We start from the raw sequence: 23,577 nt of genomic DNA on the forward strand, positions 1-23,577 counted from the left end.
TTCTGTTTTGTAAATAAGTTCATTTGTATCATATTTTAAATTCCACATAGAAATGATATCCTATGGCATCTGTATTTCTCTTTTTGACTTACTTCACCCGTGATAATTTGTAGTTCAGTCCATTTTGCTGCAGATGGCATTATTTTGTTCTTTTCATGGCTGAGTAATATTCCATTCTGTATATATATATATATATATATATATATATATATATATATATATACACCACATCTTTATCCATTCATTTGTCAGTGGGCATTTAGGTTGTTTCTATATGCTGACTATTGTAAATAGTGCTGCTGTGAACATATGGGTGCTTGTATCTTTTTGAATTAATATTTTGTCTGGATATATACCCAGGAGTGGAATTGCTGGGGTCATATGGTAGCTCTATTTTTAGTTTTTTGAAGAAACTCCATATTGTTTTCCATAGTGGCTGCATCAGTTCCCTTTTTGAAAGAAAACTCCTGATTTGAGGAGAGAAAGAGGTAGATGGAAACTTCTAATATTTCTCCAGGGATGTCCTACTTCAGGGTCTTTTCATGTGCGTGGTTCTGATTCTCGGGTATGCCTAACATCACTTGAAACTTGCAAATTTTTCCTTTCTTTTGATGTGGTTTTTCACTAACACTATGTTTACCAGCCATGATTATAGTTTTTTTTTCAACAGCAAATAACAGAGAAGAACAGAGGAGAGAGCTTTGAAAGCTTGAAACACAGTGTTGTGGGTGATGAAGATGACGAGGCCCTGGTGCTGAGTCGAGGGCTTAGGCTGTGGGGTCAGGACCAGCCAGCAGGCAGCATGAAGCTCCTGCCTCCCTGGACTCCTGTTCCCCTGAGTCTCCTTAGCAGCTCCCTCACACCTTCTTCCCAGCCTCATCTAGGTGACTGAGAAATGAAGGGAAGCATGTCCAAACTTCTGTCTTCCTGCCTCTAAAGTAAAAACAAAGAAGGTCAGAAATAACTGTGTTCATACTATAGAACCCGTCAGTCTAATTCTACACAGTTGCGATATAAGGAGACCAGATATGGGATGGTGTTGCCATATCTCAAGCCCCATGATTTTGTAGACCATCAGTTTATTTAAGTAAGTTCATGCTTGTCAGGGAAAGGTCAGTAGCACTCTGAATTTGTGCCATTAGAATTGCAGATCAAGACCTCATCTCCACCCTAGCTGCAGAAGCGAACTGACCATCAAGAGCTCTAGAAACATGTAGAGTGGAAACTCTGCTGAAAGTCACATCCTCAGAGATAGATCAGACTATTCCCACATGGGGGGTGGTCACATCAATACCTTGGGGGTGTGTGTGTGTGTGTGTGTGTGTGTGTGTGTTAGTTGCTCAGTTGTGTCTGACGCTTTGCAATACTATGGACTGTAGCCCCCTAGACGCCTTTGTCCATGGAATTCTCCAAGGCAACAATACTGGATTGGGTTGCCATTCCCTCCTCCAGAGGATTTTCCTGATCCAGGGATCGAACCTGGGTCTCCTGCTTTGCAGGCATGTTCTTTACCATCTGAGCCACCAGGTCAATACCTGAGGATATTTAATAAACATTTACCCACATGCTTACCCATTCATTAGCATGGAAGTTCCCCTTGAGTAAATGGAAACACCACCAGCTCTGTTATTATATCAATTGATTTTCTATGACTTGACTTATGACTTGATTTCTTAGAAATCTGGCCCTTCATCAAGCAGATATTTCAATGCCCTTGTGATAACTGGACATATATACACACGTGTGCACACACACAAACATGTACGCACGACCCCACGATGCACACCACGCCCTGTTTCTAGGCTGACTGTATGTCCCATTAGTCTGACTGTCTCTTCTGTCACTTTCTGTCTCAGCAGTTTTTAAACCCAATAGGCTTGAATTCTCACTACACTATATAGGAAACCTTATTTTTCCAGAGAAGTACTTTGGCCACCTCATGCGAAGAGTTGACTCATTGGAAAAGACTCTGATGCTGGGAGGGATTGGAGGCAGGAGGAGAAGGGGATGACAGAGGATGAATGGCTGGATGGCATCACTGACTTGATGGACATGAGTTTGCGTGAACTCCGGGAGTTGGTGATGGACAGGGAGGCCTGGCGTGCTGCAATTCATGGGGTCGCAAAGAGTCAGACATGACTGAGCGACTGAACTGAACTGAACTGGCGGAGGGAGAGGTAGAAAAATCTTTATTGAGTAGCTGTTGTGTTGTGTGTTAGTTGCTATATGGTACTTTGTGGGGCTTCCTGGGTAGCTCAGCTGGTGAAGAATCTACATGCAATGAAGGAGACCCCGGTTCAATTCCTGGGTCGGGAAGATCCCCTGGAGGCGAGCATGGCAACCGACTCCAGTATTCTTGCCTGGAGAATCCCCCTGGACAGAGGAGCCTGGCTGGCTACAGTCCGTGGGGTCGCAAAGAGTCAGACTGAGCAACTGAGCATAGAACAGCACATAGTACTTTCTACATAATTACATATGAGTAGCATGAGCACCTTTAGAAGCAGGTATTATCCTCACTCATATGAGAAAAGTTCAAAGAGGTTTTGTGGTTCTTGAGATCGCACGACTGGTTGAGAACACAAGGCGCTTTCAGACAGCATTCTTTCCAGGTTGTGCTTACAAAACATGCCTCCTTGGAGATAGGTGGTTTTATTTATTTTATTGTTTTTAAGATTTTTTTGATGTGGGCCATTTTTAAAGTCTTTATTAAATTTGTTATGCTGTTCCTTCTGTATTATGTTTTGGTTTTTTGGCCTCAAGGGATGTGGGATCTTATCTCCATGAAGAGGGATTAAACCCACACCCCCTGCATTGGAAGGCGAAATCTTAACCACTGGACCACCAAGAAAGTCTCAGACAGGTGGTTTTAAGACATGTTATCAGCATTCAGTTACTACTTCCTAGACATGTATATTCTAAGTAGCATAGGGAGGATAAACAGAGTAAGGTATAATTATTGCCTTGAAAAAGCTTAAACCTTATGTGAGTAAATAAGAATAAAGATTATGGAGCAATTGACAGGAAAAATAAACTACGGTTCTGTGATTCAGACTGAATTTCATGGGAGTTCACAGAGGAGCAGTGTTAGCGTGGGCAAGAGACATCAGAGGCCACGGTCATCATTAGCTTCTCTAGTAATTGGCACCTGTGATAGAAAATCCCCCAACTTTTGATCCCATCAATGTAAACAAAAAATCCAGTCATTAATGTCACGCACAGTACTTTTATTTTTTTGTAGTGTATGCTCAACGATGGGGGCATCTCCGAGGGGTCACTTGTGTGTGATGAAGAAAATGTGTGTGTGTGTGTTTGGGTGTTAGTCGCTCAGTCGTGTCTGACTCTGAAACCCTATGGACTTTAGCCTGCCAGGCTCCTCTGTCCATGGGATTCTCCAGGCAAGAGTACTGGAGTGGGTACCTGCTTCTCCAGAGGATCTTCCTGACACAGGAATCAAACCTGGGTCTCCTGCCTTGCAGGCAGATTCTTTACCACCAGCCTGAACCACCAGGGAAGCCTGGAGAAAATGATAAAAAAGCATAAAGCACTTGAAGAGAAATTACCCTCTGATAAACCCAGTAGCTCCACACTTATCCTAATTTGTTCCTGCCTAATTTGTTCCTGAACCAAGTGAGATGGATCCCCTCCCATTGAGCTTGAGAGCCCCTTACCTTCCGACTGTGGGTGTAAACCACAAAGAGATGTTTTCACACAGGGAGAATCTTATGAAGCAAAAGGTGCTCACCCCAGGGCTCCCCCAGACCTTGTTGAGATAATGGGGAAGGGAGAGCACCTCAGAAGTTATTTTCCAATGCTCTTTAATGGTGGCCCCCAACCTTTTTGGCACCAGGGACCAGTTTCATGGAAGACAATTTTTCCATGGACCACGGACAAGGAGGATGGTTTTGGGATGATTCAAACACATTATGGTTATTGTGCATTTTATTTCTATTATTATTATATCAGCATCACCTCAGATTATCAGGCATTAGATCCTGGAGTTTGGGGACCCTTGCTCAAGAAGCAGCTTGGGCTCAAGAAGCCCACCATGTCCTGGAAGCCCATCTCCCCACAGCTTTCCTCCCTGAGCAATGAAAAGTCGATTTACAGTCCACTGGGGGGCACATTTCACTACAATTTCTGTGTGGTTTGAACGACCAGTTCAGTTCAGTTCATTCGCTCAGTTGTATCCAACTCTTTTTGACCCCTATGGACTGCAGCACGCCAGGCTTCCTTGTCCATCACCAATTCCTGGAGCTTGCTCAAACTCATATCCATTGAGTCAGTGATGCCATCCAACCATCTCATCCTCTGTCATCCCCTTCTCCTCCTGCCCTCAATCTTGCCCAGCATCAGGGTCTTTTCAAACGAGTCAGCTCTCCACATCAGATGGCCAAAGTATTGGAGTTTCAGCTTCAACATCAGTCCTTCCAGTGAACACCCAGGACTGATTTCCTTTAGGATGGACTGGTTGGATCTCCTTGCTGTCCAAGGGACTCTCAAGAGTCTTCTCCAACACCACAGTTCAAAAGCATCAATTCTTGAGTGGTCAGCTTTCTTTATAGTCCAACTTTCACATCTATACATGACTACTGGAAAAACCATAGCTTTGATTAGACGGACCTTTGTCAGCAAAGTAATGTCTCTGCTTTTTAATATGCTGTCTAGGTTTGTCATAGTTTTTCTTCCAAGGAGCAAGCATCTTTTAATTTCATGGCTGCTCTCACCATCTGCAGTGATTTTGGAATCCAAGAAAAGAAAGTCTGTCACTGTTTCCATTGTTTCCCCATCTATTTGCCGTGAAGTGATGGGACCGAATGCCATGATCTTAGTTTTTTGAATGTTGAGTGTTAAGCCAGCTTTTTACTCTCCTCTTTCACTTTCATCAAGAGGCTCTTTGAGTTCCTCTTCACTTTCTACCATAAGGGTGGTGTCATCTGTGTATCTGAGATTATTGATATTTCTCCTGGCATTCTTGATTCCAGCTTGTGCTTCATCCAGCCTGGCATTTCACATTATGTACTCTGCATATAAGTTAAATAAGCAGAGTGACAATATACAGCCTTGACGTACTCCTTTCCTGATTTGGAACCAGTCTGTTGTTCGATGTCTAGTTCTAACTGTTGCTTCTTGACCTGCATGCAGATTTCTCAGGAAGCAGGTCAGGTGGTCTTGTATTCCCATCTCTTGAATAATTTTCCACAGTTGGTTGTGATCTACACAGTCCTGGAAGCCCATCTCCCCACAGCTTTCCTCTGTGGACAATGAAAAGCTGATTTACAGTTTACTGGGGGGCACATTTCACTATGATCTCTGTGTGGTTTGAATAACCAGAACCTACAGTTGTATGTAGTTTCTATCAATTATTGGAAGATAATCTTTTGATCTAATGTTTTAAATTAGCATATAACCCAAAGAAATGTTTTACCTATTTTTCATCTTTAAAAAAATCATTTAAAGCCTGTTTTTTTCTTTGTTGCTCAGGAAAGGAAAAAGACCATGCATCTAGATATAAAAAGGATCATTTTCTCCACAAACTATACATCTTCCATGCCCATAAACCATCTTTAGTTTGATAAATGCAGCTGAATCAGTACAGCTTTTTAACAACTGTATTCTTAACTTTGATAAAAATGATAGTCATTTTCCATTGAGCCTGTCAGCTGTTATACATTTCAGCCACTGATTTTGAGTAAGTTATCAGTGCAGTTTGCATGTATCCCTGTGTGATTAGGGGCAGCAGGAATGAAAGAAGGCTGGACTGTAGTTTTAGGGAAAGATGGGAATCTAGAAAGCTTGGGGGACGGAAGCCAGGGACTCTCTCTCATCTCCTGTGTGCATGCCTTGTCTTTGTGACGGGAAGGGGACAGTGTTTATGAGCATATCTGTGTGTGGGTACAAGAGTTAGATCCGGGGACTTCTCTGGTGGTCCAGTGGTTAAGAATCAGTGCTTCCAGTGAAGTGGGTGCTGGTTCAATCCTTGGTTGGGGAGCTGAGATCCTACATGCCTGGTGGTCAAAAAAACAAAACATAAATCAGAAGCAATATTGTAGCAAATTCAATGAAAACTTTAAAAATGGTCCATATCAAAAAAAGTAACAAAAGATGGGGATCCACTGGTAAGCAGGCCTCTCCTCCTCTTTCTGTCCCTTGGGGCTGGGCTTGGGTGGTGGGGGTCCGGGGAGGGACCAGAACTGGGCAGGGAGGGAACCCATCCTGCCCTCTGTGTCGGTCTGCAGTGCCTTCTTCCTGATTTCTCATGGAAGAGGTTGAGCATTCCTTCCCCTACAGTCTGAACTGTAAGTATCTATTCTTCTTTTTCTCTGAATGTGGCACTCATGAGAGCAAAGACCAGTCATCAGGGGTGAATTATTTAATACAATAATGTTTTAATAGCTGAGAGGAGACACAAATAGTCGCAGTGCCTGTGGCTAATGGATTTCCCTGGTAGGAGATAAAAGGCTGATTACACAGCAGAGCAAGTGAGGGCCTGGTGCGTTAATGACAATTTACAGGTCAGCTCACTTACAGGAGTGATTTAAACGCACCATCTGTTTTATAACTGTAGGTTGATAACTATGATTTTACAGACAGCCGGCGTCTCTTCACCAAGAACTTATTTGTCTTTCTGAGTCTGGTTAGTCGGGCCCCATAAAATTTCACTGACTGGTCCATCCAGATTCCTTCCAAATCAAACAGTTTCTAAGTTGAATGGATTGACAGCAGCCAATCTTGCTTCATTCGACTCAGCCTTCCTCTGCCAGGTTAGAAAATTAAATGCTAATGCCCTAAAGCAGCCCTTGTATGTACCTGATTAGCTTCTTCCTTCTCTCTCTTTTTTTAAAAAAAATACTTATTTATTTATTTGGCTGCACTGGGTCTTTGTTTAAGCACACAGGATATTTGATCTTCATTGTGGCACATGGGCTCTTAGCTGTGGCCTGTGGGATCTAGCTTCCTGAGCAGGGATTGAACCTGGGCCGGATTAACTTCTTTCTGATACATATCAGATCGATCCGATCAGTCACTCAGTCGTGTCCGACTCTTTGCGACCCCATGAATCGCAGCACGCCAGGCCTCCCTGTCCATCACCAACTCCCGGAGTTCACTCAGACTCACATCCATTGAGTCAGTGATGCCATCCAGCCATGTCATCCTCTGTCGTCCCCTTCTCCTCTTTCCCCCAATCCCTCCCAGCATCAGAGTCTTTTCCAATGAGTCAACTCTTCGCATGAGGTGGCCAAAGTACTGGAGTTTCAGCTTTAGCATCATTCCTTCCAAAGAAATCCCAGGGCTGATCTCCTTCAGAATGGACTGGTTGGATCTCCTTGCAGTCCAAGGGACTGATACATATACCTCAGTACTAATCATGTACCATCCTTGAGAGAGTTAATAAAAAGTCACTCAAATAATTTTCTGAGTCCTCTGGTTCAAATCCAGAAACCTAGTTGAGAAAGGCTGCACCACCATCCACTGCTTATCAGATTCCTGCCACCCCCCTTTATCTTTTTTCCCTCCCTCTTCTTGCTTCTGCCTATGTCCCTCTCCATGAAGCCCCCCAACACACACACACACACACACACACACACACACTCTCACACCCTTCTCTCTCTCACATGGACAAGGGGAGCCCAACTTTGGTCTCCATTCTTGTCCCCTCCCACCTCAGTGCTCTGTTCTTCGGTCATTCAGTTCAGTTCAGTCACCCAGTCGTGTCTGACTCTTTGTGACCCCGTGGACTGCAGCACACCAGGCCTCCCTGTGCGTCACCAACTCCCGGAGTTCACTCAAACTCATGTCCATCGAGTCAGTGATGCCATCCAACCATCTCATCCTCTGTCGTCCCCTTCTCCTCCCGCCTCAATCTTTTAGCATCAGGGTCTTTTCAAACGAGACAGCTCTTCGCATCAGGTGGCCCAAGTATTGTGCTGTAGAAGCTAAGGATTAAGTGTGAGGCTGTGGAGCCAGCCTTCTCGGTTGAGATTGCTGCTCTGCCACTTTGGAGATATGGTGACCAAGCTGTTGGACTGTCCTGCCCCACTGTTTCCTCTTGTGAAAATGGGGGTACTAACGAGACCCACCTCAAGGGGTCACTGTATTAAGTCATTCAGCCCTAAGCTTCAGAGCCATGCACAGTCGATGTGGCTTCCCAGGTGGCTCAGTGGTTAAAAAAAAAAAAATCTGCCTGCCAATGCAGGAGATGCAAGTTCCATCCCTGGGTCGGGAGATCCCATGGAGGAGGGCATGGCAACCGACTCCAGTGTTCTTGCTGGGAGAATCCCACAGACAGAGGAGCCCTGGCAGGCTGTGGTCTATACCCACTCCAGTATCCTTGCCTGGAGAATCCCATGGACAGAAGAGGCTGGCAAGCTACAACTGTGGGGTCTCAGAGAGTCTGACACGACTGAGCACATCGCACGCACGACGTGCTGTACTAACTTGTGGTGGTTCTCACATGTGAACCCCAGCTCCACAGCAGCACCGGGGGGCTGGTTAGAAAAGTTCTCACCATCCTCCTTTCATCCTTCCCCCAGGTGTGCTGAATTAGAAACTCTGAACTGGTAGGTGAGGCTAAGGAATCTCGTGTGTTAACATTTGAAAACCACCACCCTAGATGTAAGAAGTAGTCACACTGCTGGGCACCTAGAATATAAACATGAAAAAGACCATGTCTCTGACCTTCAGGAACACATGGTCTACTGGGAGAGACAGATGTGTAAACAAGACCAACCAAGGATTCTGAGCAATACATTGGCAACACAGAGCCCCCGAAGAACGAGGAGCCACGTCTGCATTTGGGGAGGAGGGTTTGCAAATAACTTCCAAAGACGTCATGGTTGAAATGATTTTTAGAAAAAAGACTAGAACTTTTCCAGTTGTAAGTGAGGGGAAGATATCCTATAGAAAGGAGTGTGTGTGGATCCACATACAGACCTCAGCTTTGAAAAAGCAGCTCCTGGAGAGAGGATGGGTTTGGTCTTTTGTTCACTGTTGGAGCCCCTGGACCTAGAACATGCCTCTAGTTCACAGGAAGCAGCAGTAACTATTTGAAGGATTGAACACGAAGGTCTTAAATTCCTACATATTTCATTTTCACTGAAATGTTTCTTTGCAGCATGAAGTTAAAACAAATAAAGCTAATTGTGAGTTCCCTGTTTTAAAAAAACTATAGTCCTGAAAGAAATTAGCCAATGTCTGGGTTGTTTATTTCACATGCGGTATTTCAAAGCACACGTTGGCAATGTGAGACTTAGGAACTTTAAGCCTGCCAGGTGGCTCAGCAAAGCCGAGAAGACTTGCTTGGCCCCAGCTTATCCCGAGCCCTTATCCAAACGTGAAAATTATTGATGCTTCTTATAAACACATTGGTCTCTGAAATAGAAACCACATGAGGTTTCCTCATTAAAATGTGAAGAACCAGCTAGCCCCGACAACGTATTTCCTTCTGCTTTAGTTAAAATCGACTCTGCATGTAAAATGATTGGGTCTTGTAGTTTCCTGGTGTTGCTCTCAAATGCAGGTGCCCACTCTTTCTTCTGGCTGCCAGGGTGTACTTCATAGACCCAGAGCTTCCCCACGGGGACCACTGCACCTTCACACTGACCACAGCCACAGGTCTGGTGGCCGATTCAAAAGAAAGGACTTATGCCAAGGTAGACCCCAGGACTGAGGTTTCCTTCCTGTCAGAGCCACTTCTAAAGGGAGCCACCCTGCGGGATTTCCTCCCCAGCATCCCCACCGTACTTCGTCTGGTTTCGTATACCCTGTTAATTACATCCCTGGCTAGCTTGCTGTAGCCTCTGATCTGACAAGGCCCCAGAGGAGGGCTGCTCTAACCTATGTTCCTAACCAAGTGGATCAGAGATCAAGGGTGTTTTTGAGGACAAAGGGACCTTGGGGATCGTGGACAACCTCCCACCCTCCCCCTCACCCCAAAGCCTTTCCCACTGTCTTCCGGAAACAAGAGGCTTCCAAACACTGAACATGCAGGTGGTCTATCACGTGATGGAGCTAGAGAATAACACACACAATATTCTTCAACACCCAAGGTGAAATGGGTTTTCCTCTACTTCCCTTTTAGATTGAATTGGGATTAAAAAGAACCGCCCCCCAAATGGACTCAGTACATGAAATCAGCTTTTAACTTTTCTCTTCATTTGATCTTTTGCTGCTCTGCAGTAATGCTTTATGGTTAAACTAACAAGCCCTCCCAGTGTGAATCTGGCTGCTGTCACAGAGCAGATTTGGCTGGAGTCGCCTGCATGTGTTTGAGAAGCACTGCCAATTTCACATCATAATGCAGGTATTAGAAGTGTTAATTACAAGTGACTTCTCAGTATTCTTGCCTGGAGAATCCCATGGACGGAGGAGCCTGGGGGCTACAGTCCATGGGGTCGCAAAGAGTCAAACATGACTGAGCGACTTCACTTTCTCTCTGGACCTCAGTTTTCAATCTTTAAAAAGAGTGAACAGGACTACAAGTCGCTTGCAGGGATCCTGTCAATTTTAGGTCTTCTCTCCACAGCAGCATTGAGGAGCTAAGGACAGGGTGGAGGAGAATCGAAGACAGCCCACCATGATCATTGCTGTGTATGTGCACGCCTGCGTGAGCTGATCCTCTCTTCCCTTGGTTCTTGTCATGAATAGATGCCCTTAGTTACTTGATGCACATTAGGATTCGTTGTATTACTAATGATAAGAAGTGAAAAAAAAATAATACCAACTGATTTTGTAATGCTGCAGGATAATGAGTTTTTAGATGTCCTTTAGTTTTGTGTGTGTGTGGGATGTGATTTTGAATAAGGGTTTGTCCCTTTTTAGTACCCCGTGTTTACAGACTACTTCATCTGTTCGTTCTGCATGGGTTTTTGCTTCTGTAAACATATTCACTGTGCCAGTTCCTGGGATAAGCACTGGGCTGACAGAGGGAATATAACTTCATATGATTATTCATGAAAACATTTTAAAAATACATTACATAACTTAATAAAGTTGCTCTAGAAAGAGGAACAGAGAGATCACCCATGAGATTCCAGGCAAGAATGGAGACTTTTTACTTGCAGGTTATCACCCTCTACCCCACTGCCTATCTTCAAAGATTGTGAACCCTCTGGATAAAGCATTGATTGAGCAGAATGTCTTTGAACTTGAAAACTTTGTTCTTTAAAATTTATTTTTCTATTTATCCAGTGCCTCAACTTCTTTGTAAAATATACTTTTCCTTATTTTAATCCTTGCCCTCGGAGCATCCTTAGGGTTAATATTTGTGGAGAGAATATATATTTATTTGCTATGTACCTTGCACTTCAAGGACATAGTTGCTTTAAAATAGGGTAGAGTCATTAGCTTTTAATACTTTGGCTTTGCCCAAAAAGAAACATCTAATAGCTGTGTAACATTTGGGGCTTCCCAGGTGGCCCTAGTGTTAAGGAATCCACCTGCAACGCAGGAGCCAAAGGAGACATGAGTTCAATAACATTTAACACACCACAAATCCTTTGTGATCTTCACCAGTTTCACTTTCTCTGGTTGCTTTTTTTTCAGTTTATATTGGTTCTGGAGGAAAAGGCTGGAGGCTACACTTTTTGTAAGTTAAGCTGACAGCCAGTGGTGAGTGTTGGAGGCAGTATTAAGTGAATGCAGGCCGCCGGGGGACAAGGCATATATTCTTGGTCTCTAGAGTGCATATAGATTGGGGCCAAGGATAGGGGGGCAGAGGCATAAAATGCACCAACCAGGGTGTAGAAAGGATCTTGGTGGGCTGGTTCATGCAGAAATCAGTGCAAACACTGTTCCCAGGTAACTTCATTCTGAGCTATTGACTTCAGTTAGCTAAATATTTGTTATGTTATTTAACATTCTCTTTCCTCCGTCATCACTGCCTCCACATCTGTCACAAAAATTGTTTTCCAAAAGATATTTCTGAGGTTAACTAAACTGAGATAAATAGAAAATTGAGGTTTGGTCTGCAGAGGAAGGTGAAAGAAAGTTCCAAGGGCCAGGGAGATGTTGCAGAAGGGACTCATGAAAGAGATGAACGTCTATGAAACAGCTACTATTTGTCAGAAAGCAGGTTTGAAAGTTATGAGAAAGTTAGCAGGCGGACTTCCCTGTCAGTCCAGTGGTTAAGACCCTGCTCTTCTAATGCAGGGTGCAGGTTCAATCCCTGATCGGGGAGCTAAGCTCCCAAATGCCTTGGGGCCAAAAAACCAAGACGTAAAACAGAAGCAGTATTGGAAAAGGTTCAATAAAGACTTTTTTTAAAAAAAGAAAGTTAATAGGAAGGCAGCAATTCTTGGCAGTAGAGGTTAATGCGAGCGTGTGACTGTGTTCACAGAGAAACGCTGCCTTATGGTCCGGCAGTAACATGTTTATGAAGCTGAGACTGCAATCATTAGCAAAGCAGGAACCAGAAAACGAGGATGGAGTCAAAACAAGAATTATGAACAATGTTCAGACATACCAGTTTAGGAGCGGTACATTGAAATTTTAAGTTGAAAAATAAGTTGTCTCAGGATTTCCCATTTCCAAGGTTTTGTGTAAGAATAAATTTTTAAGGATATGAGATTCATTGCCTTTGTTTTGGAGGATCAGGGGAGTTACAAACTATTTCATTTACATAAATAAAAATGTTATCTTGATAATAATGAGACATACTTATTTGGCTTAGGTATCTGCAGATGGGTAAAATAGAAATCACATAAACTATGATTACAGATGAAATATCATGCCATGTGAATATAGACAGTGTGGACACAGAATGACTTTACAATCAGAAATGTATTTAATAACAGGGCTTCCCAGGTGGCACTGGTGGTAAAGAACCTAGCTGCCAAAGCAGGAGATATAAGGGTCGATCCTTGGGTGGGAAAGATGCCCTGGAGGAGGGCATGGCAACCCACTCCAGTATTCTTGCCTGGGGAATCCCATGAACAGAGGAGACTGGCAGGTTACAGTCCATAGGGTCGCAAAGAGTCAGACATGTAATAAATCATATACGTTAATTGCAAAACAGTAGTTATTTTTCTTCAATCTTAGTCTCACAATACAAAATTATATATTAAGCTACTCAGTTTATCTTGTGCTAAATTTCGAAAATAAAAGTAACTTCACTTGCTTTTTGTCTATAGCTACCAAGTTTTTGGTACATGTGAGAGAATTCATTTATTACACTAATAAACAGTATTCTTGATAACTGATTGAAAGTAATTCTAGCTCCTCTTATATTCTTGTTTTGCAGCTTGGCTCATCGTCTTCTGTGCCTTTTACGTCTATTTTTTCTCAGCTTTTTATGACTGTTGTGGTTCCCCTCATTATTGGACAGGTAAGGTCTCCAGTTCTCTCAGCTTTTTCTTTATAGATCAAATTGTGAATTCTTATGTAGTGTCAGGACAGTTGAGAGAAAAGCTAGTCAGGGGAAGAGATGGTTAAATAAAAATCTAAGACTGTGAAACACAAGTTTCTTCAATCACGATAGTCCTATCTTTTTATTTTTTTAATGAACATCAGTCTGCTTTGCAGATAGATATATATAGGGACACCTGCATACAGTCTTGATTTTTTAATTTATCATCCCTTATTGTAACTATGTTGCTAGCTTGAAAACATCTAGTAAATCATTACCTTGATTTCCAATAAGGTGTCAGCATTTAGGACCATTTGAGGAACAGGCACCTGCATTTGACCACCTTCTTAGCCTTCTCTGATAGCAGTGATCATGCTTGTGATGCTGTAATTGATAAAACACACATTTAATTCTATTAGCTCTTTAAATTCGATCTTAGAAAATGTAGTTTCCTTTATTATTCTTACTGAATTAGACTCATAGAAGAAATTCCTAACTTCTTATAACAGGTTGATAATGAGTATATAATTCAATTATGAGCATACAAATTTAAAAACAAGGTTGTTGTTTTAATCCTAGGTAGCCACGGTAACAGCATACAGAATTTAATGTACTGCTAAAGCTAGTGAGTCTTAGCAAAATAATACATTAGAATGGTGAAGAGCCCAGACCTTGGGCTAAGAGCAACTAGACTCTGGTTCTTAGCCCTGCCTTTTATTTGCTGTGTGACCTTGGGCAAGTCATTTAATCTCCTTAGCTCCAGGTTCATAATTTATCAAATTGTGTAATAATGGTACCTATCTTAAAGGGTTATTGTGAGGGTCACATGAAATATGATGCATCTTAAGTTCTTTCCCTCATGCAGCCTGATACAGGTAAGTGTTCTGTAGTTTCATCATCATTTTCAAATTCCCTGTAGATACGAAACAGGAAGTAATTCTTTGAGGCACTAGCTATTTAAAAACGGTGCATGTATAGACATGTAGTCTTGACCTGCTGTCTTAGGTTCTCCGGGAAATCAAGTCTGAGACCGAGGTTTCCATGCAGGAAGTTGAATGGGGGGAACCTTGGGATCAACAGCAGGGAGCCTGAGACAAGTGGGATGAGGGAGGGGTTGTCTGTGGTGCTGCCTCAGGGGGATCTCAGGCCAGACCCACCCCTCAGAGAGGTCCTCCCCGAGACATGAGTGCCCGGTTTTTCTCCTCTCGCAAAGAGCAGTCGTCACATGCTGCCTCCCACTCCCACCCACCGCCTCGCCCGGGAGAGGTCTACCCTGGCCTGAGTCTGCTGTCTTAGCAGCAGTTCCCGAAGAGGACCTCAGCTGAGCTGGTTCTGTCAGTCACACTGCTCTCTGTGCTGGGACTCTTCCAATCTCCAGCCAGTGTCTTCACTGTCTCCAGGGTAGTCCTAAAAACAAGCCATGTTCTGTTATTCCTCTCCCCAGAAACTGCCCGTGCAGCTCCCTGTCACCTGCTCCTCGCGTGGCCCACGAAGCCCTCCCGTCTGACCCCAGCCTTCTTGTCAGTGTCCTTCACATCCGCCTTCACCATCTGCCTCACAGCTTCTCCTCTGCCCCACGGTGTGCCCCTTCTCTGCTCCATGCCTTTACCTCCTTGTTTCCTTCCTTTCTGGCAGAAAACTCCTGCTCACCCCTAAAGACTCAGGACAGAGGTGTCCTCTGAAGCGCTCTGACACCCCGGCCCTAGATTAAATTCCGGTTCTCCCATCGTACTTGACTCATCATATGTATTAGGAGCGACAATAAGGTAGCACCCGTGAGCTTCCCAGAAGCAGAGGCTCTAGCATAAGTGTATTTAGTAGCACACTCAGCTGGTGAAGAATCCGCCTGCAGTGCAGAAGGGCTGGGTTCGATCCCTGGGTTGGGAAGATCTGCTGGAGAAAGGAAAGGCTGCCCACTCCAGTATTCTGGCCTGGAGAATTCTGTGGACTGTGGGCTTGCAAAGAGTTGGACACAACTGAGTGACTTTCACTTTCACTTCCTTTCAGGAATCGGATGTACACTGTATTAAAACTTTGGCTGAAGAAAACTTTGAATTTATCCTCTCAGTAGCCCCGCCAGCCATTTTCCCAAGATCTCTGGCTTCACTCAGTCCTGTCCAACTCTTTGGGACTCTTTTGCATTCCATGGGCTATAGCCCACTAGGCTCCTCTGGGATTTCCCAGGCATCACCAACTCAATGGACATGCGTTTGAGCAAATCCAGGAGATAGTGCAGGACAGGGAAGCCTGGCGTGCTGCAGTCCATGGGGTCACAAAGAGTCGGACATGACTGAGCAACTGAACAACAGCCAGCTTTGCTAGAGAGAAATATATCATTGGTTCCCATCTTGTTTTAAATTCATGACCCCACATTTAAAATGTCATTCAGCACTTTCCAGACATCCTACTCGGCTTCCTTATGAGATCATTTTAGCCTGTCCTCTACTTTCAAATCCCTTTTACTTCCCCTGACACTCTCCCACTTGCCATTACCCTTGGGTCTCACTGACTTTACTTCCGTTTCTGAAACCTGTCAGCCTCTGTCCTGCCTGTCCCTCTGTTTGGCACACCTTCCTACCTGTCACCTCCTCAGAAAGGCCCTTCCTCCACAGGCTAACCCATTCAGTCCCTAGCGTGTTATCCAGTTTGAACCTCTGCTTGGTATGGATCATTATCTGCTTCTTGTTTGTTTGTCATTTTTGCTTTATTTATTTCCTCAAACATGAGCTCCATGAGACCAGGGATCTTGCCTGCTGTTTAATCTCTGTTCATTTGCTCACTGACCAACCTAACCTTCGAGATACGGTCTTTGAGGGCCTCGTCAGAAGTGCTCAGCGTCCTACTTCAGAGGAACTGGTTCCTGGCAATGCAGCCTCATTTCTCAATTATAACCAGAGTTGCCATATGTTAAACATTTCCATAGATTTTTATATGCATTTGAAATGAGATTTTATTATTACCTGTTAAATAAATGTTGGGAACTAGAGAGAGAAGCAAAAGACCAGGAAGGGTGAGTTGAAAATATTTTCCTTAATCTTTTAATGATGATAAAACTTTTATCATTCTGTTTTTTATTTACATTTCTTAGAGTGGACTTTGTTTGCTTTTTGAGTGTACGTGTTTGCTCCAGACAATACTTCTTTTGGACTGAAATCATTATTGAATGACTGACACATTAGTCACAGGTGGTCTGACGTGTGACACACCGATGCACAGTCTGACACGCTGACGCGTGTGGTCTAATTCAGTCTTTGCCACTGCCTGGCTATACACATGCTTTCTAGGTCTCACTTACCTCTTTTGTAGAGCGAAGAGTTTAATATCTTCCAGCTCAGAGATGCCATGAGTGTGTGAGATAAGATTAGTCTTTCCATAGATGGTTGGGAGATTGCTTGCTTCCATCAGTTCTAGAAAGAAATTAAGTGTGTTATTGTAATGTTTCTTCTTTTCTGATAAAGCCTTCAATATATCTAAGTGCCTGTGACAAATACTTATTTTATGCATTAGATTTGAGAGATTTATGAATCAATGCTAATGAAATAGAATTTCCACTACCTTTGAAAAGTATTATTTTAAAACAGCACACTAAACCCCACTTCAATAAGTTAATAGTAAAAAAGCATATTATTTATCACTTATGCATTTTCTAGTCCCTCATTCATGCTTTGTTTCTTAGTTTGAGATTGACTTTTCATATTAAATAATCTCCAGCTGAAGCTGCAGTTAATGTCATTAATGCTAGTAAAATTTTGCACTTAGAAATTATACTAGGTTTTCATCGCTTCACTTGAATCGCTCTGGGAGAAGAGTGTCTTTTATTAATATATCATGCAATGGGATATATAGGTGAAGAGTGTTGTGATAGGAACATCAGCAAACTGGGACTTGGGAATAAGAATAGTTCTTCTTTTTTTTTTTTTTTAAATATTATTTTCTTTTTTTTTAACCTTGGTCTATAAAAGTGTGTTTATTTTTTATTTTTATTTATTTTTTAAATTTTATTTTTTTAAACTTTACATAATTGTATTAGTTTTGCCAAATATCAAAATGAATCCGCCACCGGTATACATGTGTTCCCCATCCTGAACCCTCCTCCCTCCTCCCTCCCCATACCATCCCTCTGGGTCGTCCCAGTGCTCTAGCCCCAAGCATCCAGTGTCGTGCATCGAACTTATTTACCATGTACAGTCCCCAGTTCTAAAGCATTTTATATTTATTTAATCACTTAGTCCTCGCTGCAATTACTAGCCTATTCATTTTAGAGATGCGGCACAGGGAAGTTAAGGAATTTGCCCGAGAGCACAAAGTAAGAAGCTCCAAAGTCTATACCTTGAAACCCTGCACTATTGTTCACTCAAGAGAAAGAGGTGAGAGTTCTAATAATCCATGTGACTAGCTTTTTAGCATTTGATGCAAGCCGTTTGGGCTTTCAGGTGCCTTTGTTTTCAGCTGTAACCCGAGCAGGATAGAATCTGCATAACCTTGTTCCTGAGAATGGAAGTAAATGTTAGCAGAGGGAAAGAATTTCAGAGAGTGAAGTCGATGATGGGTGAAGTCTATTCTTTTAAATGGATGGGTGCTTCTATTTAAAATAAATAATCCATTTATTATTACTGTTTCCACTTTGTTTAAAGAAAGTGTAATATTAGTTTGACTCTACTCAATATTTAATAAATGTTACATAATTGGATTTGATGTCACATCCCTGACTGTACATTTCAAAAGAACATTAATGAAGAAACAAATCACTTTCTGAAAATATATATATTCAGTGGAATAGAGGATTAAAAATTGAAGATTAAAAAAAAAGGCAGACTCAGGATATAGAGAACAAATAAGAGGTTATAGTGGGGAGGGGGACGGAGCAGTACAGAGATTGAGGAGTGGGCCGCACAAACTATTGGGTATAAGACGGGCTCAAGGATGTCCTGTACAACATGGGAAATAGAGTCAATATTTTGTAGTAACTGTAAGTGGAAAGCAACCTCAACCACTACAGTATTGTAAAGTAATTAGCCTCCAATTAAAATAAATAAATTATTTTTTTTAATTGTATGAACTCTTAAAAAATTTTTTAAATAAAAGACACACACAAAAAAAACTTCTAAAAAATTGAAGAAACAATCTAAAACTACCTGGAAAAAAAATGAATTTTAAAATCAAACTTAACCTGAAAAATCAGCCATCATCCATCCCCACTCAAAAATCAATTTATAAGTGTAAAGACAGAATAGAAAGAAAAACACAAGAAAATGCCCTGGAAAAAAAAATGAAGAAAACAAAATGATGGCTATTATACTTCTCACTTACCTCTGCATATCAACCTTCTTCACCCAAGACTGTTATTTTTCCAGGGGTTCACCTTGGAGATCATGCAGTAATTGGCATGCAGTTCAGCTTATTAGAAATACAAGGATTCAAAAATTTAAGTTTCGTTTTAACCTTTCCTGGTGCTTAATTTAAAGTAAAGAAAATCAAAATGCAGAGGGGGAGACAATAAAAGCAAAAGGCTTCTGATGGAAGAGTTTTTTTCCCCTTCTATCTCCATAGTGAAAAGCAAGCAAGTCAGTGAGGATTTATCATTTAATTTTGAGCGAATACATCTCTGTGAGCTATGAGGGAAAATGAATTAGTATAGATTCCGAAGAAAGTTACCACAAGCCACCTCACCAGAATGCGTTTTTCCACTTCATTTTGACTTTTTCCCCCCAAAAGAGAATTCTGAATGGTTTATATCAGGTTGCATTCATCTATCTCTAGCAAAGCCTTGTTTCCTATAAGATTATTAAACACTGGTGTAAGGCAAACAGGTTTGGAGAATTTTAAAATGACATGAATTCTTGACAAGTGGAGAATGTTTGTGTCAAAAGTGTAAGAGAAGTTGGGTTTCCTGGAGTTTATATCCGAAGCCCGTATTTGAGGCATATCAACACGACTTCACCCAGTAGTTTGTGAAATATTTTAACACTTTTCCAGCTACACAGTGCAAAAGAAGGTGTTTTGTGATTTTAATTTTAGAAGATGAAAACGCCCTATGGAGGCTGGCAAGGAATAGAAACACAGACAAATATCTCTGTAACACTAAAAACAGTAAAGAACAATCTGTTTTCCACTAGGGTTATCGTTTCACTTATGAGTCTGTACAGTTTCCAACCTTCTAGTGGTTTTCTATTTTGAGATTCAGTGTCCAACATGAAGAGTTGAGAGGAAAGGCATGTTAGCGAGGAGGATGCAGAATTTGGCGTCCCCGTTTCTTGCCATATTAGAAGAATCGTAATATACTATGAGACTCTGAGTACTTTGTAATGAAGAAAGAGGTACTAATTTGGTTGACTAAAGTCAGATTAAAACTTATAAAGTTGATTGACGATTACAGGTTTGTCTTGGTTTTTAAATTGGTGAGTTACATCTCATTCATATTTATTTGTTTATTTTGTCAGAGGTGGTGGGGGAAGACGCTTTTACTTTCGGAATTGGGATCCTACATTCTATAATCTGTTGCAGAGAGAGGACTTCTGTGTTTTTAACCATTATATATTAAAACAAAAGTGGAGACTATTAATTTCAATAACTCCGTGTAATTTCCATGTTTTATTTCCTAAAGATGTTGAGTTGCATTGATTAGAGCAGTTACCAGCATTAATGCTAGTAGGAACAATAAGTTATAGAATGACCTTTTAAGTGAAACGTCTGTGACCTTCCAGTAAGCAGCTACCCCCATGGTGCCTGGAGAAGGAAATGGCAATCCACTCCAGTATTCTTGCCCGAGAAATCCCATGGATAGGGGAGGCTGGTGGATTATTGTCCATGGGGTCTCAAAGAGTCAGACACAACTGGGCACACATGCCCCATGGCGATATATCTGAACATGGGGCCGTCTGAGTCCCGCAGTTCAGTTCAGTTCAGTTCAGTTGCTCAGTTGTGTCTGACTCTTTGCGACCCCGTGGACTGCACCACGCCAGGCCTCCCTGTCCATCACCAACTCCCAGAGCTTTCTCAAACTCATGTCCATTGAGTCAGTGATGCCATCCAACCATCTCATCCTCTGTCGTCCCCTTCTCCTCCTGCCCTCAATCTTTCCCAGCATCAGGGTCTTTTCCAGTGAGTCAGTTCTTTGCATCAGGTGACCACAGTATTGGAATTTCAGCTTCAGCATCAGTCCTTCAAGTGAATATTCAGGACTGATTTCCTTGAGGATGGACTGGTTTGATCTCCTTAGAGTCCAAGGGACTCTCAAGAGTCTTCTCCAACACCACAGTTCAAAAGCATCAATTCTTCAGTGCTCAGCTTTCTTTATAGTCCAACTCTCACATCCATACATGTCTACTGGAAAAACCATAGCTTTGACTAGATGGACCTTTGTTGGCAAAGTAATGTCTCTGCTTTTTAATGTGCTATCGAAGTTGATCATAGCTTTTCTGAGTCCCTCAGGCACCAAAATGTGTGTTCTGATACATCAGTCTGTAATGCTGTATAATAGAACTGTTTCTCTATACCTCACTATAGTTTCATTGTAAAGAAAGAAATGAACACTAGATAAATTACTATGGTTATTTATGGTTTGCAATTGCTTTTACGAAACAAAACACAATTTTTTAATAAATGCAGCTATAACTTTAATTCCAAGTTGTACTTTTTAAAAATATTTAACACTATTGTGGCTCAGATGGTAAAGAATCCACCTGCAATGTGGGAGAGCTGGGTTCGATCCCTGGGTTGGGAAGATCCCCTGGAGAAGAGAAAGGCTACCTACTCCAGTATTCTGGCCTGGAGAATTCCATGGACTGTATAGTCCATGGGTTCGCAAAGAGTCGGACACAACTGAGCGACTTTCACAAACACAGACATTTCTATATAAAGCCCTCTTTCTCCTCCCGTCCCACCCACCCTTCAAGGTGCTGCCCCTGCTTCTCTTACCAACCGGTCAGCTTTCTGCCAGAACACCTTCTTCAACACTTCTTTCACCTACTGAGTCCTTGAGGTGGGAGGAAATTGATCCAATAGCCGTCCGTCGGCCCGCAGGTTCTCTGGAGAGTCGTTTATTTGTTCTTGAGGATCTGTGAAGGCATGCCTCATTGTGAATTAAGCCTTTTTAGTGACAGAGTGGAAGATGACAGAACCCCATCAGCCTTGTCAGGAGAAGTTCCCTGACCTCATTATTGCTAATGGATCATGGTAATTCAGCCTGTTGTGAAATCTCATGTTCAATTATGCAGGATAATGAGTGACTCAGAACTTAATGTGTCTCAACTCTAGTCCTCATTATCGGGTTTGTTCAGCTTCTTTCAAAAGCCAAAGGTTTTAAATAGAGTGGCTCACTTTTAGATCCAAACTTAAAGTTATCACCAGTGTTCAGGCTGTCCTGAGTTGAAATATCTGATTTGATTTTAAAATATGAGGGGATTGCCATATAACTTCATGTTTCACTCACCTTTTTGTAGGAAAGTTAGGACAGGTTTATTCATTTTTAAGTGTTAATTCTAGAATTCTAAAAGCATGCAAATGGCATTTGTCTTTGGATTCACAAAAACTCTAGATATTCAGCATCTGAATTATTTAAACTCCCACAACACATGCACTTTTGCTTTTCAAGCATGAGTTATAATTTAATTAAAAACTTCTGGTGCATTGCTGGCATTTTAAATATTAATATGTTCCATGGATCACTTTCGATTATCTACCGTCTTGAAATTCTTGAAGATGTCAGATTTTTAAGATTCCCAAAGTTACACTTGGCGTTGTCTGTTGAGGCAAAGGGGACTGTGATAATTACACACATCCATTAGGATCAGCAGAGGAGATAAACTTTGGGGAGGCTTAATGGGCATGTCTCACTGACAGCCAGCAAAGAGCATTTGGCATGATTAAGGATGGATTTGAATGCAGTTGAAAATATACTGTCATTATGGACACTAGTGGAAGCTGCACTACAAATGTGAAATTCCCCAGAAGAAGAACAGGGTGGCAGGGAAGCTTTGAAATCCACTGTGGCCCTCATCCAAATTGTTCTCTTTCCTTCCCATCTTTCGCTGTCAGAATCACTTTGCGATGCCCAACCCGACTCCCTCTGAAAAAAGGCGACCTGTTGGTCTCTGTGTTTCAGATTGTCCGAAGATACATCAAGGACTGGCTGGAGAGAAAGCAGCCTCCTTTTGGTGCTGTCAGCAGCAGCGTGCTCCTCATGATCATCTACACAACCTTCTGCGACACGTTCTCGAACCCAAGTATCGACCTGGATAAATTCAGTCTCCTCCTCGTACTGTTCATAAGTAAGTCGGAGGGCGGGCTGTCCTGGCTCTCTCCTCAGCCTCCCCACTAGCAAAGCATAACTATTTGGGGTCCCTAAATTCATCGCCAATGTTCATTTGATTAGAAAAGAATATTTCGTTTCATATTATATGTAGTGACCGTGTGTATCTCTTCTTTAAAAAGACATCAGCATCCACTTATGACTTAATCTCCTTTGTTTATTTATGTCTGATTCATAATAGTTGATGAAAGAAGCCGAGACAGCTATCAAATTCAAATGTTAAAGTGACCCCTTTCTTGCCCATTTAAAAAATTTTAACTTGAAGTTCATTTTACCCTTTATTGTGAATTAAAACTGGGATTTATAATATATGGTACTGTTGTTTTCTGAGTATAGTAATTGGCTGCATTGGTTAAAATGTGACTATTTAGGTCACTTTTTTCTATTATTAATAAAATAAACCCAAAGTAATATCATTTCATTTTAAGAAGCAGCAGACTATACAATGCAAATAACTGCTAGGCTCAAAAACTAAGCTTTTGTTCCATACCCTGTAATACCAAAGACAACTTTTGGTAATTGTAATATCAAAGAATCTTTTGTTATTAAAATCAACATGAGTTATTCCAAAATATATGTTACATGCTACTGCATTTGTGCTCTTTGCTAATATTCATTGGACAAACCAGTTTTTCCTAAACTGAACAAATTAAATAACCAAATTTTAAATCAAAGAAGGTCTTAGATCTACCTTGAGTAGCAAATATCATAGCTTATCTCTGGGAGTATCTTTCATTAAGAACAGATCAAGTCCTACTAGTTTAAATGATTCTGTCAGTTTAGCAATGTGTGTTTGTTTGGCTTATTTATTTGTTTTTGTACTTGAGTTCCCATAACTTTCAGATAAAACTAAGCATACCAATAAGTAGGCTGCAAATACTGTTTTTGCAGTGCTAATTTAGATTTATAATCTTTTTTTTTTTCA

General features: G+C 41.8%; 1 protein-coding gene and 1 long non-coding RNA gene across 10 annotated transcripts in view; one reads left to right on the forward strand and one right to left on the reverse strand.

Annotated features, from left to right (window-relative positions):
- The window catches only part of SLC10A7 (solute carrier family 10 member 7), a 322,601-nt gene that overhangs the window by 254,561 nt on the left and 44,463 nt on the right, over positions 1–23,577 (forward strand). For 2 of the 6 annotated variants that reach the window (XM_010813719.4, XM_024977430.2), the window contains 2 exons: positions 13,238–13,321; positions 22,446–22,611. In XM_010813719.4, coding sequence (XP_010812021.2) covers positions 13,238–13,321; positions 22,446–22,611 — 250 coding nt within the window. Of the gene's footprint in view, positions 1–13,237; positions 13,322–22,445; positions 22,612–23,577 lie in introns of those variants that run through there. The other 4 variants (XM_024977431.2, XM_024977432.2, XR_003029939.2 and 1 more) reach the window with 3 other exon arrangements.
- LOC101906679 (uncharacterized) overlaps positions 2,921–23,577 on the reverse strand; it is a 79,140-nt gene continuing 58,483 nt past the window's right edge. The window contains exons 2-6 of one of the 4 annotated variants that reach the window (XR_009490998.1): positions 21,260–21,399; positions 16,638–16,749; positions 14,615–14,749; positions 13,621–13,726; positions 2,922–6,005 (exon numbers count right to left, since the gene is read on the reverse strand). This is a non-coding gene — a long non-coding RNA (uncharacterized lncRNA). Of the gene's footprint in view, positions 6,006–12,758; positions 13,727–14,614; positions 14,750–16,637; positions 16,750–21,259; positions 21,400–23,577 lie in introns of those variants that run through there. The other 3 variants (XR_009491000.1, XR_009490999.1, XR_003029980.2) reach the window with 3 other exon arrangements.

Source organism: Bos taurus, chromosome 17 (genome assembly GCF_002263795.3).
Source record: "Bos taurus isolate L1 Dominette 01449 registration number 42190680 breed Hereford chromosome 17, ARS-UCD2.0, whole genome shotgun sequence".
NCBI classification, from domain to species: Eukaryota; Metazoa; Chordata; class Mammalia; order Artiodactyla; family Bovidae; genus Bos; species Bos taurus.